General features: G+C 37.2%; 1 protein-coding gene across 1 annotated transcript in view; it reads right to left on the bottom strand.

Moving 5' to 3' along the window:
* Positions 1–285: 285 nt before the first annotated feature.
* LOC122687300 (putative uncharacterized protein ENSP00000383407) overlaps positions 286–22374 on the bottom strand; it is a 44606-nt gene continuing 22517 nt past the window's right edge. The window contains exons 3-7 of the mRNA XM_043892655.1: positions 18886–18923; positions 16231–16268; positions 11524–11610; positions 2210–2289; positions 286–303 (exon numbers count right to left, since the gene is read on the bottom strand). Of these exons, the coding sequence (XP_043748590.1) occupies positions 286–303; positions 2210–2289; positions 11524–11610; positions 16231–16268; positions 18886–18923 (261 nt within the window). The remainder of the gene's footprint in view (positions 304–2209; positions 2290–11523; positions 11611–16230; positions 16269–18885; positions 18924–22374) is intronic.

The following is a 22374-nucleotide window of genomic DNA, read 5'->3' as shown; positions in this document are numbered from 1 at the left end:
CCCAGGCCACACCTGGAGAAACATTGCTCTCATAAGTCATGTGCTCCTGTGATGAGAAGTCACAGTCTGCTAAAGTCCATTCCACCTTCCACCTACAGGTCAGTTTTCCCTTCACACCAGAGAATGATTGCTTCTCTCTTTCATCTTTCAAAGAGTAAGCTGATTCTACTTTTCCTCAGTTTCAAGGAGTTAATAGATTAATAATTTGCATAGCACTACTTAATATTTAATAATACTCTATTACACTGAAGTATTCTGTCATACAGAAAATGTTATCTAAATTAACTAAGCTCCACTGAATGCCTATTATGAATAAGAAGAGGGATATTAAAGATAGATAAGACCACTCCCCAACTCTCAAATGAAGATTCCTAGATTAGCTAGTTCCAGCATGTCTGTCACTGGGTATGAATTCCCTTAACTAATCTTTAGTAATAAACTACATAGTACATTTGAATGGTTACCATTCTAGAAGGCCAATTAAAATTACAAGAAGTTTGGTGTTATAGGGTAAAGGTTTATCTTTAACCCTTTCTTCTAAGAATGTTCTACATCATTTTTTTTATTTTTAAGAGATGGTTCTATTTCTTTCTTTCTTTCTTTCTTTTTTTTACTAAAATCCTAAAGAAGAATGCCTCTAGGCATAAAGTATGTCAGGGGAGCTCTTACTCTAAACCAGTTATTTTTTTCCTGGCTATCAGATAATGTTTCACTAAGGTATTATATCTGAGGTCTTATCTAAATTTGGGAGGATGAGACTGCATGTTTCAGAAATGATCTGCCAGCTGTGCTTATGACAGTGTCATTAAGTTCCTGCAAAAAGCAAGAGGAGGAAAGAAAAAAATAAAAGAAGAGAGGAAGGTCTATGGTAACAACTGAATTTTTAAAAACTTCTCCAAAATGCCAATCATGAAGGTAAGCAGTTTAATGAAACATCTCATGTAATCCTCGTGACAGCCATGAAATACAGGTTCTTTATAGACTGACTTTACAGATAATGAAAACTGAGGCAGAGAGAGAGCAGCTACTGCTGCTACTGTCATCTCAGTTGTGTCCGACTCTTTGTGATCCCATGGACTGTAGCCCACCAGGCTCCTCTGTCCATGGGATTCTCCAGGCAAGAATACTGGAGTGGGTTGCCATTCTCTCCTCCAAGGGATCTTCCCGACCCAGGGGTCAAACCCACATCTTCTACATCTCCTGCATTGGCAGGCAGACTGCTTACCACTAGTGTCACCATGAAGCTACTAGGGCAAATTAAGATTCAAGCGGAGCTCTGTCTGTTTTTAGAGCTCTCAACCACACGTGGCAGGAGAACCCACTGGTAGATGGACTTTGCAGTAAAGTGTAATTGGGTAGAGCTACCCTCTTGGGAGCACAGTGCCATGACTCCCGCAGCATCAGAGCAGACAGCAGAAACTGTACTTGATCAAAAGTTATGATCCACTGTCTAAGGGCTTCTGACAGCCTCAGAAATCAGGCTGGCTTTAGAAATTCGAGTTCTCTTTCCTCACCAAAGCAATACCTCCTAATTCATATGCTACATATCCTCTGCCTATTGATCAATCCACTGCACTGAGGAAAGTCAGTTCTAAATTTTCTAATAAAACCATCAGAATGGTTAAAGAGAACTCTGTGGCTGTCAAAAAAATATCAAAAATCAACATGGTGTCTGAGTTGGCCCTATTGACTCATACATAATTCTTTTTTACAGGATGAATAATAATTATTTGACTGGTAATTAATGCTATATTATTGTTATTAGGAAGGCCCAAGGTTCAAACATTCTTAATTGCTTGAACTCCTGGGGCTAATTAGTGCAAGCTTTAAAGGGATATGTCAGAAATCACAGAATATGTTTTTATATCAAACATAGAACATGAGGGACATGCCCCTCACTAAAGGTTGCCAGATAGTTCTAAGCACTTAGCACAGGTCTTGTCAGAGAAAATCCCAGTATATTAATTTACCAAGTTCAGAGTTACTTATCAAAAGGCTGTAGTGCATAGTCTTTTGCATAATCAAAGTGGCTTCTTAACTCATCATCATTTACTTTTATCATTTATATTCCAATTCACAGAGACATAGTCATATCAATTACAAAACTAAATACAAAATAGCTACAAGACTAAGTGCTGTAAACTGTGTACACATCAATAACAAGATGATTTTCACAAAATGCTGTGTAAATATTGATTATTCACATTACCTGATAAGAAATACCTTGTAGCTTTTTTCCTTGAAGAGTATATGTATGATGACTCGGAAGAAAATCATCTTCATTTAGATCTATGAAAAGAGGTGTTATATGGAGATTAGCAGAAATTACACAATTTAAGAAGTTTAAGTTCACTTGAATAGTTATATTTTTCTTTAGTCTATTAAGGCATTTTATTGACTAGACCATAAATATTTACTTTTCTGAAGATATGCTGTCCTTCACAAACAGATGGAGAAATATACCGTGTTCATGGAATGGAAGAATCAATATTGTCAAAATGACTATACTACCCAAAGCGATCTATAGATTCAATGCAATCCCTATCAAGCTACCAACAGTATTTTTCACAGAACTAGAAAAAATAATTTCACAATTTGTATGGAAATACAAAAAACCTCGAATAGCCAAACTAATCTTGAGAAAGAAGAATGGAACTGGAGGAATCAACCTGCCTGACTTCAGACTCCACTACAAAGCCACAGTCATCAAGACAGTATGGCACTGGCACAAAGACAGAAATATAGATCAATGGAACAGAATAGAAAGCCCAGAGATAAATCCACGAACCTATGGACACCTTATCTTCAACAAAGGAGGCAAGAATATACAATGAAAAAAAGACAACCTCTTTAAAAAGTGGTGCTGGGAAAACTGGTCAACCACTTGTAAAAGAATGAAATGAACACTTTCTAGCACCATACACAAAAATAAACTCAAAATGGATTAAAGATCTAAATGTAAGACCAGAAACTATAAAACTCCTAGAGGAGAACATAGGCAAAACACTCTCTAACATAAATCACAGCAGGATCCTCTATGACCCACCTCCCAGAATATTGGAAATAAAAGCAAAAATAAACAAATGGGACCTAATGAAACTTAAAAGCTTTTGCACAACAAAGGAAACTATAAGCAAGGTGAAAAGACAGCCCTCAGAATGGGAGAAAATAATAGCAAATGAAGAAACAGACAAAGGATTAATCTCAAAAATATACCAGCAACTCCTGCAGCTCAATTCCAAAAAAGTAAATGACCCAAACAAAAAATGGGCCAAAGAACTAAACAGACATTTCTCCAAAGAAGACATACAGATGGCTAACAAACACATGGAAAAATGCTCAACATCACTCATTATCAGAGAAATGCACATCAAAACCTCAATGAGGTACCATTACACGCCAGTCAGAATGGCTGCTATCCAGAAGTCTACAAGCAATAAATGCTGGAGAGGGTGTGGAGAAAAGGGAACCCTCTCACACTGTTGGTGGGAATGCAAACTACTACAGCTGCTATGGAGAACAGTGTGGAGATTTCTTAAAAAACTGGAAATAGAACTGCCATATGACCCAGCAATCCCACTTCTGGGCATACACACTGAGGAAACCAGATCTGAAAGAGACACGTGAACCCCAATGTTCATCGCAGCACAGTTTATGATAGCCAGGACATGGAAGCAACCTAGATGCCCATCAGCAGACGAATGGATAAGGAAGCTGTGGTACATATACACCATGGAATATTACTCAGCCATTAAAAAGAATTCATTTGAATCAGTTCTAATGAGATGGATGAAACTGGAGCCCATTATACAGAGTGAAGTAAGCCAGAAAGATAAAGACCACTACAGTATACTAACGCATATATATGGAATTTGGAAAGATGGTAATGATAACCCTACATGCAAAACAGAAAAAGAGACACAGATGTACAGAACAGACTTTTGGACTCTGTGGGAGAAGGCGAGGGTGGGATGTTTCGAGAGAACAGCATTGAAACATGTATGTTATCAGGTGAAACAGATCACCAGCCCAGGTTGGATGCATGAGACAAGTGCTCGGGGCTGGTGCACTGGGAAGACCCAGAGGGATCGGGTGGAAAAGGAGGTGGGAGGGGGGATCAGGATGTGGAATACATGTAAATCCATGGCTGATTCATGTCAATGTATGACAAAAACCACTACAATATTGTCAAGTAATTAGCCTCCAACTAATAAAAATAAATGGAAAGAAAAAAAAAAGAATTAGATTTGCAATTCAGGTTTTTGTTCTCACTGCCTAATCTTGTACCTTAATATTGTATTATAATAAAAATTCATCACCAAACATCCCCCCAAAAAATGCTGTTCTTATAAGAAACAAGTAAAAATTAAATAGAAATTAAACAAAATAAAAATGAAGAATGTCTCTGACCAGTTGTGTCTGACCAGTTGAGCAAGTCATGAAATTTTTCTGGGACTCAGTTTCCCCCCATCCCATTTTATAAAACAGTAGCATCCAAGCTACTAAACCACTTCTGACTCCAAAATGCTATGATTTCATGAAACTATCACCTCACTTGTTTCTGTTAAACTGAGCTTTCCATCCCTGGCATTTTGAGCTTCATTAGCTTATGTCTTCTCAACATGAATTATTTATGCTAAAATTCTTCTTTGCCTGCTTTGGTAAAAGCTTTGGAATGTGTCATCCATTTGCTTGCAGCTAAATGAAACCTTTTCAAAAGACAGTAGCATTCCCTTTCAGGCCCTGTACAAGGGGTCCATATATTTAAATCTGAAATACACCATGTGCTAAAAGAAGACAGGACTTCATGGATCACTTAATCCAAACCCGCTGGTTTACAGATGGGGATACTGAGAACCACAGAAGTCACCTAGCAATCAGTCCAGTGACTTCTTTTATCACTTTTATTCTGTTTTACTTCCAGTCACCACTTCAATTTTCTACTATTTCTCATTCTCACATTCTTCAGGGGAGGAAGGGACAGGAAAAACCTATCCTCTATGCAGAAAATAGGAGAAAATTTTTCCCCAAATTCCCGTTATAGCTATGGTTACAAGATAAGGTAAATTCACAGCTCAGTCTCAGAGTTATTTACACCAATATGTTAATATTTTACATCCGAGTTACCACACTACAGGGTTCCAGAAAACACTGAAATTTTAAAATGAGCTGTTTTTGTGATCTGGCTCTTTAAAGCAAGATCTTCCATCACAGGGTCAGGAAGCTAGAAGCAGAGTTTTTATAGTTTCTGTAGTTGGGAAAAAAAAATTCTTTCCTCTATTCCTTTATTCCTTTTCATTGCCTTTCTTTTTCTGATCCCTTTAGCCTTAATTTTGGAGAGCTCCCTCTATAATTCTTCTTTGGGGTGCAGGAAAAGAAAGTGAGGTAGGTTCTTGTACTCTTGAATCTGGAAGTCTGTGAGTGAGAAATGTGCACACTGCATTTACCTCCCTGATATTCAGTGCGAGGCAGTAAAATGAGTGACTCAGACACTACTGTGGGGCGAGAACACTATGCCCCACTGTAAACTCATGGAGGAGGCAGGGTCTCCGTGGGCTTGAAGAATGGAGATAGTCTGGAAACCCAGAAGAAGAGTACAAGTTACAGATATAACAGCAATGCTGTCACCACTAACCTATAGTGTGGAATAAGAGCAACAGGCTTAATTAAAAGTAGAATTTGAGATAGGTCATGTCAGAAGGGAATTATGGATACTGTACAGGAGGAGGTGAGGCTGGGTGGGTGAGGAAGGCCAAATGGTAATGGACCTTGAGTGCTAGGCAGAGAAATGTGGACATAACCCTCTAGACCAGTGTTGCAGACACAAATACCAACAGAAGGCAAATAAGTAATTTAACTAAATGAAGCAAATTTTGACACGGAGACATGGGGAGATCTGTGGTGAGGTGAAGGTCCACCATTGCTAATGGGCAGCCATTGTTCTCAGCTCTCTCAACTGAAATCACCTCAGATGTTGGACCCAGGATTGACAATTTGTCCCTCATGTTTTTCAAGTATAAATGTATGAATTTTAAGGTAAAATTTCCTGATTTTGAAAATATTGTCTGACCTAAACAAACTTTTTCTTAAAATACTTTTATTTGTAAAGCTACCCATGTGTAGCCTCAGCTTAAAAATTGGGAGGATTTGAGGGTTTTGAATTAAGAAAGGGACACCAGGACAATGGCATTTTATGAAGATTAGCTATTTGTTTTGTAATCTTATACATTTTCTGTATTTGTTATCTCCCATATGTTGCATCTGTGTGTGCTAAGTCGCTTCAGTCATGTCTGACTCTTTGGGACCCTATGGACTGTAGGCCACTGGGCTCCCCTGTTCTTGGGATTTTCCTGGCTAGAATACTGGAGTGGGTTGCCATGCCCTTCTCCAGGGTATCTTCCTGCCCCAGGGAAGGAAACTACATCTCTTTTGCCTCCTGCACTGGCAGGTGTATTCTTTACCACTAGTGCCACCTAGAAAGCCCTAACTCCCAAATGTTACCCTACCAAAAAAAAAAAAAATTATAAAGATAAGAGCAATTTGGTCCTAAGTATCAACAAAGGCAATAACTGAATAAGGCAATATGCAAGTTATAGTTTCCAAAGACAGCCACAACAATATGTTGTTCTCAGTGTGACCTTGGCATGCCTCCACCAAGAAATAGAATTTAATTATCCTTCTATTGAATTGAACTGGCTATAATGATCTGTTTGTCAGAGGAGAATGCAGCCGAAGTTATATTCTGTAACCTCCAAATCTGGGTCAGAAGAAGCTGGCAGCTTCTACCTGGGTCTTCTGTGATGCTCACTCTCCAGACACTTCCTTGTGTGATGCGTGAAGCTCCCTCTGGTGTCTCTCCCTCTTGAAACCCAGCCTTTAGCCTGGGAAAACCTTGAGCCTACATGGAGAGGCCACATATTGGTTCTCAAGTGATTGTCCCAGCTGAGCCCAACCTGCAGTTATCCCAGACAGGTACCCGACACGTGAGTGAAGAAACCTCTAGATGATTCCGGCCATCAGACATGTAAGTCCTCCTCAAGTAGTCATGTATGGATGTGAGAGATGGAACAAAAAGAAAGCTGGGCACTGAAAAATTGATGTCTTCCAATTGCAGTGCTGGAGAAGACTCTTGAGAATCCCTTGGACAGCAAAGAGATCAAACCAGTCACTCCTAAAGGAAATCAACCCTGAATATTCACTGGAAGGAATGATGCCAAAACTCCAATCCTTTGACCTCCTGATGAGAAGAGCTAACTCACTGGAAAAGACCCTGATGCTGGGAAGGATTGAGGGCAGGAGAAGAAGGGGGCGACAGAGGATGAGATGGTTGGATGGCATCATCAACTCAATGGACATGAGTTTGAGCAAACTCTGGGAGATGGTGAAGGACAGGGAAGCCTGGTGTGCTGCAGTCTATGGGGTCACAAAGAGTCAGACATGACTGAGGGACTGAACAATAGTAACAACAGCCATTTAAGACTTCCTGAAAGAAAAGACCCTGATGCTGGGAGGGGTTGGGGGCAGGAGGAGAGGGGACGACAGAGGATGAGATGGTTGGATGGCATCACCGACTCAATGGACGTTGAGTTTGAGTAAACTCCGGGAGTTGGTGATGGACAGGGAGGCCTGGCGTGCTGCGATTCATGGGGTCGCAAAGAGTCAGACACGACTGAGAGACTGAACTGAACTGAACTGAACTGAAGAGAAGCCTCAGGTGTTGTGAAGTGCTACTTTGACTGAATCCCTGACTTGCAAAATCTATTAAGTCTAATGAAATTTTGCTTTATGTCGTTAACGTTTGGGTTGGTTGGTTTGTAGCAGTAGATTATCTGCACATGCATGGACTACATAGCAGTCACAAATGACAGTATACTTAAGAATGTATCTTTCAGCATAAACATTCAGATTCCAACTCTCCTTCAAATGCAGATGCAGAAAAAAAAGGGGATTTCGTTAAAAAAGCAATATCTCTACTCAGCTTCTCGGTGATTCTAATGGAAATTAGACTTCTGACTTTACCCAGGTAACTCTAATCCTAGTAAGAACTCTCCTAAAGAATGGAAGGGATTCTAAGATTCTTTTGTACAAAATACTAAATCTCAGAATGTTCACATTCAATTCAGATAGACTTCCTTAAAATTAAAAGAGACTGGTTTTGCAGGCAACCTTTGCTCTGGAAGTTTATTTACACATAGCACACAGACAGACATTCAGGTGTGAAATCAGGTTTCTCTCTGTCATTCCTCACGTAGGCCAGTCTAATCTGAGTTAAATCACATGCTCTTGGGAAATAATGTCTCAATCAAATTGTGGTTCCTGAAAATTACACAGAATGGTAAACACACTTGTGACTATATACATTTACTATCTTGAAAATGAGGATAACATGCCAATAAAGAAGGCTTAATAAGATCCAGAGAAGTTCAGCCAAAATATTTATATGCTTGCTGGCCAAATAATGATACTGACTACAATTCAGGAAAGAATATTTCAAGCAAATGGCAATTCCAGTGTTAAACTGGAAGGTCCTAATGTCTCTACCAATGGGATTTTTATAATGAATCTCATCAAAATCATGTATAAATTATTAAAAATAATTCTGCAGTAGTATGAGTGGAGTTAATTCTCCTTTCAATACTAAACATTCAGTATTTCCTGAATGTATCCAGCTTCTTACAAACTTTACAAAAATATACCATTTTTTTAAACATATTTTCTGTTTCATTAATGGTATAGTCTACCAAATCACACTGTTTGAAAAAAAATCTCTAAATCTGCAAATATGTTTTGTTTCTTTTATCTTTTTTTAAAATTTGGCTTTGTTTTTGTTCTTTGTACTTTTTGGTATAAAATAATGAAAGCCCTTTTCTTAAAAATGTCTTTACTTAAATCATAATTTGATCCTGGGTAAATTCCAATGCATAGATTTCAAAAAGTCAATTCTTTTCAGGCTTTTTCCCCCATAAAATTAAGGCCAAAATATATTTAAAATTTTTTTAAAATCGATCTTAATTTACTGAAATGAATATTACTAATATTTTGCCTGTTTAGAGTGCTGAAAATAAAACAACAAACAAAATTACAGATTAGTTTCCCTTAATTAATTGGCTAAGCTATGCCAATCTTTCAGTTGTAAAGTCCTAAGCATTCAATTTAACCCACATGTATTTTACAGATGTTGTCTCAGTATCACATATACAGATTGAGATAAAAGTATTCTTAGAAGAAGGAAATGGACCACATCAACTGAAAATGCTTCCAGCTCTTAACTTATTGTGATAAATTTTTGTCTTAACCAACATAACACAGTCATATTTTTGGGTTATGTGAATATCTTCATGGATTAAAATACCATCCTTAGCTTAATATTAACATAACCTGTGGAAGTGTATTTTGTCAGGCCCAATACTCTAGAGGACTAAATTTTTGCTGTTAATATAACTTGTATCATGTGGAAATATCATTTTGTAACTGAAATTGAGAGAAATGGAACTTTTTTGGTTCTTGGAGTTTATAACTTATTCTTTATGTTAATGTCACTCTTAAAATTTCCTTACATATTTTCTTCTGTTTTATTGAAAGATGACTTTTACAATTTCATCTTTAGTGTTCAATAAAATCATGGGCTGTGGATGATGGCAATGATGTACCTATCTGTCTTCATCTCAGTAAACCTCACAGACTGCCTATCCTCAGGCCCAATAAACCACTTTTAAGTAATTATTCAATTAACAGCAAAAAATAGTGTTTAAAATGAGAAAGAAATACTATAGGTTGATATGTAAGCACTAATTGCTTAGAAATATTCTGAGCCTTCCAGAGGAAACTACTACACCCATAAAATTCAAGTCCACACTTGTGGCTCATCCTACCCTACTAAATTTCTCCCTTCAATTTACAACGGCACCAACGGCATTGGTCTCAGGCCATTGTCTCTTTCTAGCACAGCATTAATCCCTAGGCAATGTCCTATGACTCAGCTGGTACTGCTGAAATGTCAACTGAACTTCTTAGGCGCGTTCGTGAGTGTGTGTGTGTGTGTGTGTGTGTGTGTGCGTGCACAGACAGATTGAACACAGGAGCACTTAAGAATCTGAGAAATTTCAAAGTGGAAAAGTCTGTAAAGGCTTTCCTTTTTGTTCTCTGACAAAGAGATCAGTAATCAGAAAACACCTCACCTTTGGCCAAGATTTTTTGCTGCTTTGTCAATATAACCGTAATAGAATTCCTTACCTATGACTGCTAAATTTAAAACAAACACCACATTTCACAGAAAGGAAGTTTAAGAAAATAGAATACTTGAAGAGGTTTATGGAAAAATTTATAACAAAAATATTCTATAATATAGTTATAATTTCTTTATTCATAGGTTGATGTGGAATAATCTAAAAGTAGCATGTGCTTGTTACAGAGATGGATGAATGAATGGATGGGTGGATGAAGGTTTAATTAACTAACCAAGGTGTGAATAAATATCACTAACATTTATGAGGTAAAGACAGAATTTAATCAAACACAATATAAGCAAAACATTGCCTCTCTTATAATTTTTAAAAAATGTCTAAAATAATCCCCAAATGTTTCACTTATTTATTTGTTTATAATAGAGAAATCTGTAAGCATTGAAATTAAGTTCAAAACTATTCACTAGAACATTATTCAATCTAGGGTAAAATTGAAATAGTTCAAAGGAAAATGATTATTTTCATAAACAATTACTTTGTAAATCTATGAGCTCCTTCATAGCACTCAAAAGGCAAAATCTGAACAATCATACCATGTAACTTGTAACTATAAAAATATTTGTCCCCAAATATTAAAATATCTTTTAAAATTAAATTTAAAATTCAAATTAAATTTAAAAATACAAATAGTTAAATAATCAATAACTAATATGAGCAATTATTTATTTCAGTAACATTGAAGGAAAATACCAAGGATATTAATTTTTTACGTTCTTGTCCATCTTTGTGAACTCTTAAGACTTTCTGTTTTATTCATAACCTTTCCAAAGTTAAGTAATTTTAATTATGAAATCATTTATTATTAATAAAGTTTCTTATACCTGGCTGCTAATTGACTCTTCTTCAGATTTTTTTAAATAAAATGACATAGTTTTGCATTAATAGTCAAGGGTATTTCTCTTAAATATTTAAAGAAAATCTAAAAATCACAAAGGTTAATATATCAATGTTATTTTTAGAAGGTTTTACTATGTGCTGAGTTTTAATATATTTTTGCATTATTTTAGACATGAAAGTATTTCAAATTTTTTGTAACTGATTCTTTGCTTCAACAGGGAACTTAATTAAATTCTACTTCCCTTCTGCATGCCTGTTCACCTACACACACAAGTATATATTCTATTAATAATATACACATTCTATTCTATTAGTTTTTCCTTTTTAAGTAGACCATAATGCAGTGCTTGTTTTAATGAAGAAAGATGTAACTTTTTCTTACTTGCCCTTTATAGTACTTTGGGAAAATGCAAAGTCAGTGGGAACTAAATTTAGCAATTACCTTTGAGCTGACAGAGTCTTCTGATGTGGGAGTCATTCTCAGACTTGCTGGGTTCCTGCCAAATTGTGTCATTCACAGTTTTTCCCTCTAAAGTAAAGCAGAGGATTGGTTAAAAGAAGTCACAGTAACATCTGTCCAGTAAGTGTAGAAAATTTGATATCAAAACAAATTGAGCACACAGTGGTAACATGGTAAGTAATATGTTAAGAAAGCTTTGTGGTCCGTTCTGGAGAGTTCTGGTCCCTCATGAATACAATCAATGTCCTGTGGGCTCCCATTTTGTTTTTTTCCTATGAACTAAGTAAGGATCCCCAAGTAGATAGTAGAAGGTTGCTACTGAAATACTCTTGATAAACTTTTGATTACATTATTCTTGGAGTATTTTTCTTGAATAACCATTTATTTTTTTATATATCAAAGTAGCTCCATCCTCCACATTCTTCATTCTTTTAAACAAAATGGTTAAGGAGGTATATCGAGAGAACACTGAGCTATTTAAAGAAACTCTAAGATCCTTGACTGGGAGAACAATCCTTTTCTTCTAAGTGTTAGCTTTGTTCTCCCAACACTTGGAGCAGGTCTACACATGCTGTAACGAACTGAACTGCGCCAGGATGAAGAACTGGAAGCCCTTTTAGTGAATGTCGCTCAGTCGTGTCTGACTCTTTGCGACCCCATGGACTCTGCAGTCCATGAATTCTCCAGCCAGAACACTGGAGTGGGTAGCCATTCCCTTCTCTATGGGATTTTCCCAGCCCAGGGTTTGAACCCAGGTCTTTTGCATTGCAGGAGGATTCTTTACCATCTGAGCCACCAGGGAAGCCCAAGAATACTAGAGTGGGTAGCCTAACCTTTCCTCATGGGATCTTCCTAACCCAGGAATCCAACTGAGGTTTCCTGAACTGCAGGCAGATTCTTTACCAGCTGAGCTACCAGGGAAGCCTGGAAGCCCTTCTAACCTGCTTACAAAGACTAATCATCCCACACGTTGTACCACATCATTGATAAAGCAAAGTTTAAATAAGGTAACCAAAGTATTACACAAACTTAGCATGCTGGGCTGGTTTTTATTAGAGTGTAATTGCTGTGGTATTGGAGAAGACTCTTCAGAGTCCCTTGGACTGCAAAGAAATCCAACCAGTCCATCCTAAAAGAGATCAGTCCTGGGTGTTCATTGGAAAGACTGATGCTGAAGCTGAAACTCCAATACATTGGCCACCTCATGCGAAGAGTTGACTCATTGGAAAAGACGCTGATGCTGGGAGGGACTGGGGGCAGGAAGGGAAGGGGACGACAGAGGATGAGATGGCTGGATGGCACCACTGACTCTATGGACATGAGTTTGAGTAGACTCCAGGAGTTGGTGATGGACAGGGAGGCCTGGTGTGCTGCGATTCATGGGGTCACAAAGAGTCGGACATGACTGAGCGACTGACCTGAACTGAACTGAATTGCTGTACAAGGCCATGCTTGTTTCTGCTGAATGATGACGTGAATCAGCTATATGTATACGCATAGCCTTTCCCTCTTGGACCTCCCACCCCCATCCCCCCCATCTAAGCTCTCTGCGCTGTACAACAGCTTCCCGCTAGGAATCTATTTCACATGTGGCAGTGTGTGTAGATAGGTCAGTGCTACTCTCCCCATTCGTCCCACTCTCCCCATCCCCTATGCTGTGTCCACAAGTCAGTCCTCTTGCTGTGCTGTTTTTAAAGTCACTATTTGCTTTGATATTTGACCGAGAGAAGGCAGGTGATCCTCAAAAATTACGTTATAGGGTCTTGTGTGCAGAAACTGAATACACTATGAAAATGGCATATATAAATGGAAAATAAAAGTTGGCCTACTTCCTTTTATTTCAGGCCACACACTATTCAAATCAGGGCTGACATTCAAAATATTTAGCGACTAGTGCTCACAGGGCCTTGACAAATGAGCTATAACTCAGCTCCTGTGGATATTACCACTGGTGGAATATCAGACCCCATTAAAATGCAGATGTCCTTAGTAGATGCATTCATAGATGATCACCACTTTGGCCTGAGCACTTTTCATACCCTATCCAGGAAACTGGCTTTGAAAAGAGGAAAAATGGAGTTTGAGTATCCAACTGCTAAGCCCTGCTGGGGAGAAAGTATGCCTACCACTCTGAAAAACTGCATAAAAAATCAATTATTGAGTGAATAATCCAGTTGTCTTGTCAGTACAAATGTTTTATAATTAATGGTCCCCTATCATCTATATGGCAAAGAGAGGTATCATCTATTAACTTCCTAAAAATAAGTAGATTTTTGCTTCAGAATCTGCCTGCAATGCAGGAGTCCCAGGAGACTTGAGTTCGATCCCTGGGTTGGGAAGATCACCTGGATGAGGGCCTGGCAACCCACTACAGTATTCTTGACTGGAGAATCCCATGGACAAAGGAGCCTGGTGGGACATAAGTTCACAAAGAATTGGACAACACTGAAGTGACTTAGCATGCACAAGAATTAAAATACACATCAAACCAATTGCCTCTGTTATTACTATGTATACTGTAACCACAGAAACTGAAGAAAATTGCTGATACTTGAGATGCTATGATAAATCTTTTATAATTCAACCATTGTTTACTTCATTCCTAAATTCCTAGCTATAAAAATATAGCTAAGAGATCACCTTGACTATGGGCCCTCCAAGCTAAATTTGGGAAACTGGAAGGTAATCAGCCAATAAACCAAAAAGAGGGTGGTTTTTTTGTTTTTTTTTTTTAGTATAAAAGGAGATTATTCTGAATAAGACAATGGTTTATTTGTCTTCAGTTCAGATCAGTTGCTCATTTGTGACTGACTCTTTGCGACCCCATGGACTGCAGCATGCCAGGCTTCCCTGTCCATCACCAGCTCCCAGAGCTTGCTCAGATTCACGTCCATCAAGTCAGTGGTGCCATCCAACCATCTCATCCTCTGTCGTCCCCTTCTCCTCCTGCCCTCAATCTTTCCCAGTATTAGGGTCTTTTCCAATGAGTCAGTTCTTCACATCAGGTGGCCAAAGTATTAGAGTTCCAGCTTCAGCATCAGTCCATCCATTGAATATTCAGGACAGATTTCCCTTAGGATTGACTGGTTTGATCTTCTTGCGGCCCAAGGGATTTTCAAGAGTCTTCTCCAACACCAGAGTTCAAAAGCATCATTTCTTTGGTGCTCAGCTTTCTTTATAGTCCAACTCTCACATCCATACCTGACTACTGGAAAAACCATAGATTTGACTAGACAAACCTTTGTTAGCAAAGTTATGTCTCTGCGTTTTAATATGCTGTCTAGGCTGGTCATAGCTTTTCTTCCAAGGAGCGAACGTCTTTTAGTTTCATGGCTGCAGTCACCATCTACAGTGATTTTGAAGCCCAAGAAAATAAAGTCTCTTACCATTTTCACTGTTTCCCCATCTATTTGCCATGAAGTGATGGGACTGGATGCCATAATCTTAGTTTTTTGTGTTGAGGTTCAAGCCAGCTTTTTCACTCTCTTCTTTCACTTTCATCAAGAGGCTGTTCAGTTCCTCTTTGTTTTCTGCCATTTGGGTCGTGTCATCTGCATATCTGAGGTTATTGTTATTTCTCCCTGCAATCTTGATTCCAGCTTGTGCTTCATCCAGCCCATCATTTTGCATGATGTACTCTGCATATAAGTTACATAAGCAGGGTGACAACACACAGCCCTGAAATACTCTTTTCTCAGTTTGGAACCAGTCCATTCTTCCATGTCCGGTTCTACTGTTGCTTCTTGACCTTCATAGAGATTTCTCAGGAAGCAGGTAAGGTGATCTGGTATTCCTATTTCTTGAAGAATTTTCCAGTTTGTTGTGATCCACACAGTCAAAGGCTTTGGCGTATTCAATAAAGCAGAAGTAGATGCTTTTCTGGAACTCTTGCTTTTTCTATGATCTGATGGATGTTGGCAATTTGATTTCTGGTTCCTCTTCCTTTTCTAAATCCAGCTTGAACATCTGGAAGTTCTCGGTTCATATACTGTTGAAGCCTAGCTTTTAGAATTTTGAGCATTACTTTGCTAGCATGTGAGATGAGTGCAATTTTGTAGTAGTTTGAACATTCTTTGGCATTGCCTTTTTGGGATTGGAATGAAAACTGACCTTTTCCAGTCCTGTGGCCACTGCTGAGTTTTCCAAATTTGCTGTCTTATTGAGTATAGCACTTTCACAACATCATCTTTTAGGATTTGAAATAGCTCAACTGCAACTCCATCAACTCCACTAGCTTTGTTCATAGTGATGCTTCCTAAGGCCCACTCACCTTCAGGATGTCTGGCTGTAGATGAGTGACCACACCATTGTGGTTATCTGGGTCATTAAGATTTTTTTTTTTGTATAGTTCTTCTGTGTACTCTTGCCACTTCTTAATATCTTCTGCTTCTGTTAGGTCCATACCATTTCTGTCCTTTATTGTGCCCACCTTTGCATGAAATGTTCCCTTGGTATCACTAATTTTCTTGAAGAGATCTCTAGTCTTTCCCATTCTATTGTTATTTTTCATAGCCATTTAAATTAGAATAAAACTACATTTCTTTTTTAAATCTCTTCTATATAATTCAAAGACAAATCAATTTGTCTTTCATTCATCACTTTCTGTTACTTTATGGCATTAACAGAAGAAAATCACTCTTAGAGAAACAGAATGTATCATGTGCATGAGTAATCTTACGAATTACTAACCAAATACTTTACTTTCAGACATAGACCTCCGGATTGACCTAGAAGAATAAAAGAAACAGATATTTAAGTCTAGATTTAATAAATTATATTTTAAGTGAAATAGAAATTAGATCACTTCTTAGACATGAGTGCAAAGCCTTGGTGATCAGAAATAAATTCTACCTCTAAGTAAGTTCTACATTTGGACCTGAATTTTCCTGAGCCTAGATGACAAAGTATAGTTAAAATATAACCTTGGATTGGACATTTTCACGCAATATAAAGAAACATTCACAAATCTCAGCACCCCCAACTCTGCAAAGAATGGACAGTGGGCCATTCTATATGAATGTACCTCAAAATAATCAAATAGTTCTTTTAAAAATAATTATATTCAATAAATACAGAAAAATGTTGCAATTTGAATACAACCACTGTACAATCCCTGATAAAACAATAAATCTGTGCAGTAATTGCCAATTGCAATTAAAGTTTTTAATCGAAAGGCTGATGGGCAACTTGTGCTGGATGGATCAGTCTGATACCATCTGAACTTACTAAGCAACTTCACAGTCATAAAAATAGAGACAAGCAGATATGTGAGCTTCCCATGTAAAGCAACAGGAATTATACAGTCACTGATGACCGACTTTAAAAATAAATAGATAGAAATAACTTGAATGTTATCAAGCCTTGTGAAACTTTAATCTTATCAAGCCTGGAGATCTAACTAAAAATTTACAGTAAACAGAACAGAGAGCATGTGTTTAAAACACACACACAGGATGTAATCAGTAAAATTCAAAACTATGGAAAATTCCTCAGAAAGAACAATTCAGTTTTTTCAACAAATATATAGGAAGAGAGACCTATAAATTAAGAAACATGAACAAAATGCACTGCATGAGGCTTCTTTGGATCATGATTCAAATAAACCAGCTACTATTAAAAAAAGCACTTGAGGCTACCAGAGACATTTTAACACTGACTCTACACTTGGTGATATTAGGTTATTTTTCTTATTTTGTTCTAGAGCACTAGTTATGTTTTTTTCTAAGTGTGATGTTGTGGTTATGCTTTTAAAAATGATTCTTGTTTTTTAACGATATAGTGGAAAATGAAATTGTATGTCTGAGAAATGCTTTATAAAAACCCCAGTGCAGATGGTGGGAATGGTGAGTCAGGTGGATAGAAATGAAATAAGATTGACTATAAATTGACATTTGATTGTGTTAGTCAATTTACAAGCATATCGTGTATGTATACACAATTTTGTTATAACTGGAGTGTTTTCCATTATTCACCTTTTTTAAGCTCAAGGTTGTAAGCAAAATCCTGCATATCGAGTGTTTCTTTTTTCTTAACCATTTTATTTTGGTTTGTTTTCATTTTTTGATGCAAAATATTTGTTCAGGACATCTGTTGGGAAGTAGCAAGTGTTCTGAAAAAAGCTACTTATACTATTATAAAGTGAAGTAGGTGCATAATGACAGAAGAGATTATTCTTTTTAGGGGAGTGATGGACAAAAGAATTGAGGGACTCAATAAAGTTTTCAACTTTAACTGGTAGGAATTTGAAAAGCATGTTAATTGATTTGGCTTATGTTTGAAAAATCCTAGTTTAGTCATCATCAGGTACTTTCCCTCTCATTCATCCTGCTTCTGCCCCTCCATGTTTGGATATCATCTAATCTGTAGAAGCATCAGTCATAAACCAATAGCTGTAATTTTGTGTAAGGATTTGATTTGGAATTAGTGAATTCCTTATCCATGGATAGAATAAACAGTTACAGAGGAGGGGAGACTTTTAAGTCTGAGAAAATCCCTGATAAAAAAAAAAAACCCTTCTTTATTCCTACTCATGCTTAAAATGCCACTGATGTAGTTTCAGTAGCTAACTGTGGCTAAAATACAACTACCCTGGCAGGTGCTCTAAGCTGTTAATCATGCAATTACCTACTTACTATGGATGCATTTTATATCCTTACTGGGAGAAAGCTTTTAGCAAGACAGGGAGGGAAGACTATGAAAGTACAAAGTGCTTTGTGGGTGGAGGTGGGGGCAGAGGGAGGTAAGAGCTGTCGAAAAAGACCACATCCAGAAAGAAATTCAGATATTGACAATTTAGTCTCAGACCATTCCGGGGTGCAAGGAAGTCGTTCTTCTGTATCATCAGCAACCAATCTGGAAATTTCCCCATAAACCAACTTCCTGCCACTATGTATTTCCTGCTTATTAGTTAAAAATCCCATTACCTTATGCAACATGTGTGTGTCGCGTCCTCTGGCAGCTTGATGTGCTGAATATAAAGCCAAGCCTGACCTAAATAACCCAAATCTCTTTGCAAACACATTCTTATTTGGATTAGAAGAACTCCAGAAGATTAATAGGTCACCTATAGAAACATGTTTTCGAGTAGGCTTCCACTTTAATCTGAACCTAGTTTAGACACGTTTCTTCTTCTGAAAATTTAATTTGCACATCCTTGTCTACAGCAATGTCACAACACCAGTTCCCTATGCATCAGCATAAATATAAATGGTAGCAGAGTAAAGTATACCTAGATTGGTACGTGACGATTTTTAAAAAGCACTTTGACAGGAAACCCACTAAAATATTCCATTCAACATTATAGAACTAAGAGAACATAAAGTTTTCAAAGTAAATTTGACTTACTTTCTTTTTGTTTTCCCATTCTCAAAATTAGAAACTTCCTGTAAAATAAAATAAAAAGTAAAATTAAATAATACCCCAAGAAATCAAAAAGATAATTCAAGTATAGTTTATCTTTGGGTATAATCCAAATGGAGTTCACTTTGCCTTTTCCTACTAAAATGACTGCATTTTTAAATATATTTAATATAATCATGGTTCTAGTTTTCACTTTTTTCTCTATTTGTAACTTTGATTCATGTTTACCTTATTCTAAGCCCTTGACAGTTAATAAGCAAATCCTTTAAACAAAAATCTGTAGTTAAATCCTTGTAACCTCAACTTTATATCCTCCATCAACCCTTCAAGACCACAAGGAAAGATATATATGAGTATGTTAATTACATTCTCTTCTTTTGAGAAAGATGGACAGTAGCCTACCACAAAACCTCAAGTGGGTAGAAATACACCTGTGATTCATCCAGCCTTTTTCTTCAGAGAAGCTGATGTTATATCCCTTATACCCTGGCAGAAGACAATGTCACCATGTCTTTCACCATCCATCCTTGAAAGGGCTTAATCTGCTTCTAGGCACCTTTAGAACTCTCTTCAGATTTTCTCTTTATCATTCATCCAGTCCTTCGTCCAAAAACCATTTATGTATTTGGTGTTCAAAGTGTTTTTTGAACACCCGTTATATGACAGACAGCAGATCATGTTCTGAAGAATTTTGTTTGGTGTGGTAGGAATTTTTATAGCAAAGAATTTGGGAACCAGTATTCCATATCAGGAGGAAAACACAAAAGCTAAGGCCGAAAGGAGTAGTGAACAAAAATCAGAAGAAGGAAAGTATTTTTTTTTTAATTAAAGTGTGCTGGATTTACAATATGACATTTGTTTCAAGTATACAGCTTAGTGTTTTTTGCAGATTTTACTCACAATTGGAATACTCACAAGTATTCCAATGCTTGATAGTCTGAGTACTGTAAAATCCAAGATAAGCTTTCCTGTACATAGTAACTGAGGGGCCCTTCCTCAAACCCTTATTATGTTTTTATCAAGATTTAACTTCAAGGACGATTTGAATTACTTATTTCAAGTTGTTGAGTAGAACTGAAAACCTATCTGCTGAAGCAGTCAGTCCCCAAACTTGAACAAATTTTGCCAAATTAAGATACCTATGGATCACCCAGGGGACAGTCTTGTAGAAGAGAGCTGGGACAGAAGTAAAGATGAGGGAGCCATCAACCAAGCCCTGAGGTGAGTTGGAATAGCAACAGAACTTTGAGGAGCTAATGGTCAGATTGATCACTCCTTCGATTCTCTATGCTTTGTTATCATGTGTCCTAAGAGTAATCAATCTCTATCCATGGTCTTTTTATGAAATTCACTCTTGATCTAAATGCCTCTGAACCTCAGCCCAGAAGCTCATTATGTCTTTTTCCTCACAATCAGCAGACATACGAGCTTTGTGAGGGTCTTCAGGAAAGGGGATGGCCACCCATCTTTGTGGGAGTATTTTCCTATCATATATATGTGGAATTTAGCTAGGAAGGACCAAACTTCCTGTCCCCATAAGCTATGCAGTTTGAGTCAATTATGTCTCAAAAATCTGAATCCATTGTCCCTGAGTTACATTAATTTGTGTACATGAGTGTAGATAAATCTCTTCAGATTGCAAATCTTGCTGTCTTCAGAATAACTCTGTCTTTTTAGAGTATGTCGAGAAATAGTGTCTGGTTTAGAGTTAACCAGTACCAAAGACAGATTTGAAACAAGAAAAATAAGAAATGTTAAATATCTTTCGTATTTGTTATCACTTGAAACATATTCTTTTTGAATCCATTTATTGTATCAATAATTCACTGGTTTTTTTTTTTTCACTACCAAAGAGATTAATTCCAGATGACACAAAACTTGTGTGCAACTTAGCTCCAAGTGTTTGAATTGGGGAAGAGGGTATATTATTCAAGCAGTCTCCTGCTTCACCTGGGTGAAGCCTTGGCTAAGTTAATATAATCAGATGTCAAACCTACACAAAGCTGGTTAAATATGCATGGCTACTGATGTGGTGAAAGGGACACAGTTACCTTAAGAGCTGAGGTTTAAAGATATCTGGACCAAGATTGAAGAAATTTCATATAACCATAGCTGGATACTGGTAATTTTTAAAACAAATACTGTCACAACATTCTCTAGAGACTGTCTATTTTATTCTGCTTTACTGGAATCCAGGTCATCCAATTTTTGCTTGTAATGAATCAGCTTAGGTTTGGGGATCTTTTACTAAAGAGTTTTCTTTTAATGACTACTTTGAAAAAGATTTTGAGCTAAAATTTCTTTGGAATCTCTATCAAAATGAAGGAGTTAATGTGGTGCTTCTTAGGGAACCTGCTTCCTACAAGAGGGTAGGAGAGCAAAGCACATGAAATGTGCTTTTCAAGTGTGATGATATGAAGGAAAAGGATTACTCAAACAGGGCAACACCTAACTTAGAATAAGACGTCTGTTCCCTGGGTGTTGCTTAGTGGTAAATGACTACTGAACTGGTTAAGCAATTTTTAGTACTGCTTGTACCAAACAGTCTGCTTACGTAAGCAGACTGTCATGTGCTTTGGAGATCAGACCCCAGGTTCTTTATTCCTAGAGGGGCAAGTCAAGAAGCACTACACACAGCTTTATGTTCAGAACTATATCTGTGTGTGTGTGTCTGTGTGTATGTGATACTGAACTACAAAACGAAAATACCACTTAAGAGAGTCAATGAAGTCATTCTGTCTAGTCCATTAATTTGACACTTGCCATAAATACCAGGTAAAGCGTACTCCTATTAGCCTTTATTATCCCCTCAGTCAAGTACTAATCATTAGTCTTATCTTTCATTCATTAGGGAATTTGTGGCTTAATTTAATTTTTACCCCTGGCAATTTTTAGCAAAATAAAAAAAATGAAATGTAGACAAATTATTATGAATGGGCTGGTAGAAACTATAAAGTATGTCCAACCTGTGTTATTTTTCAAGTAGAAGAGGGTAGGCTCTAGGAGCAAAGTACTTTCAGGTAACTATGAAGCTAGATCAAATTAGGGAAAATTTTAAAACAATTTGAAATGAAGAAAGAGAAGATGCCTTTTAAAAGAATACAGAAATTTTGGATACCAACTACCATTTATCTATTCTCATACTGTGGTTATAGGCAACTGTCCTTTGGGGTTGAATCTAATATGTGCATGTTTCTTGCATTATTGGTTTTTAAATCTTACTTTCAAATCACAAAGTCAAAAGGAAAAATGAAGTGAATATGTCAGGACTTGTTGTTGCCAAGCTAATGGAAATGTGAATGGTATTTCTGTACAGAGAATGTTGATTGACAGTAAATGATGGTGTGAATCCCACTGGTGAGTTTTTAAGACTGAAGAGTTGATGAGATCTGACCTTTGATTTGCAAATGAATAAATTGAGGTCCCAGATGGTAAACTGACTTGTCTAGGGTCACACATACAGTGTTTACCTTG

Source organism: Cervus elaphus, chromosome 31 (genome assembly GCF_910594005.1).
Source record: "Cervus elaphus chromosome 31, mCerEla1.1, whole genome shotgun sequence".
Classification (NCBI taxonomy): Eukaryota; Metazoa; Chordata; class Mammalia; order Artiodactyla; family Cervidae; genus Cervus; species Cervus elaphus.
Note: the sequence above shows the minus strand (reverse complement) of the source record. Positions and strands in the feature narration are given on the sequence as shown.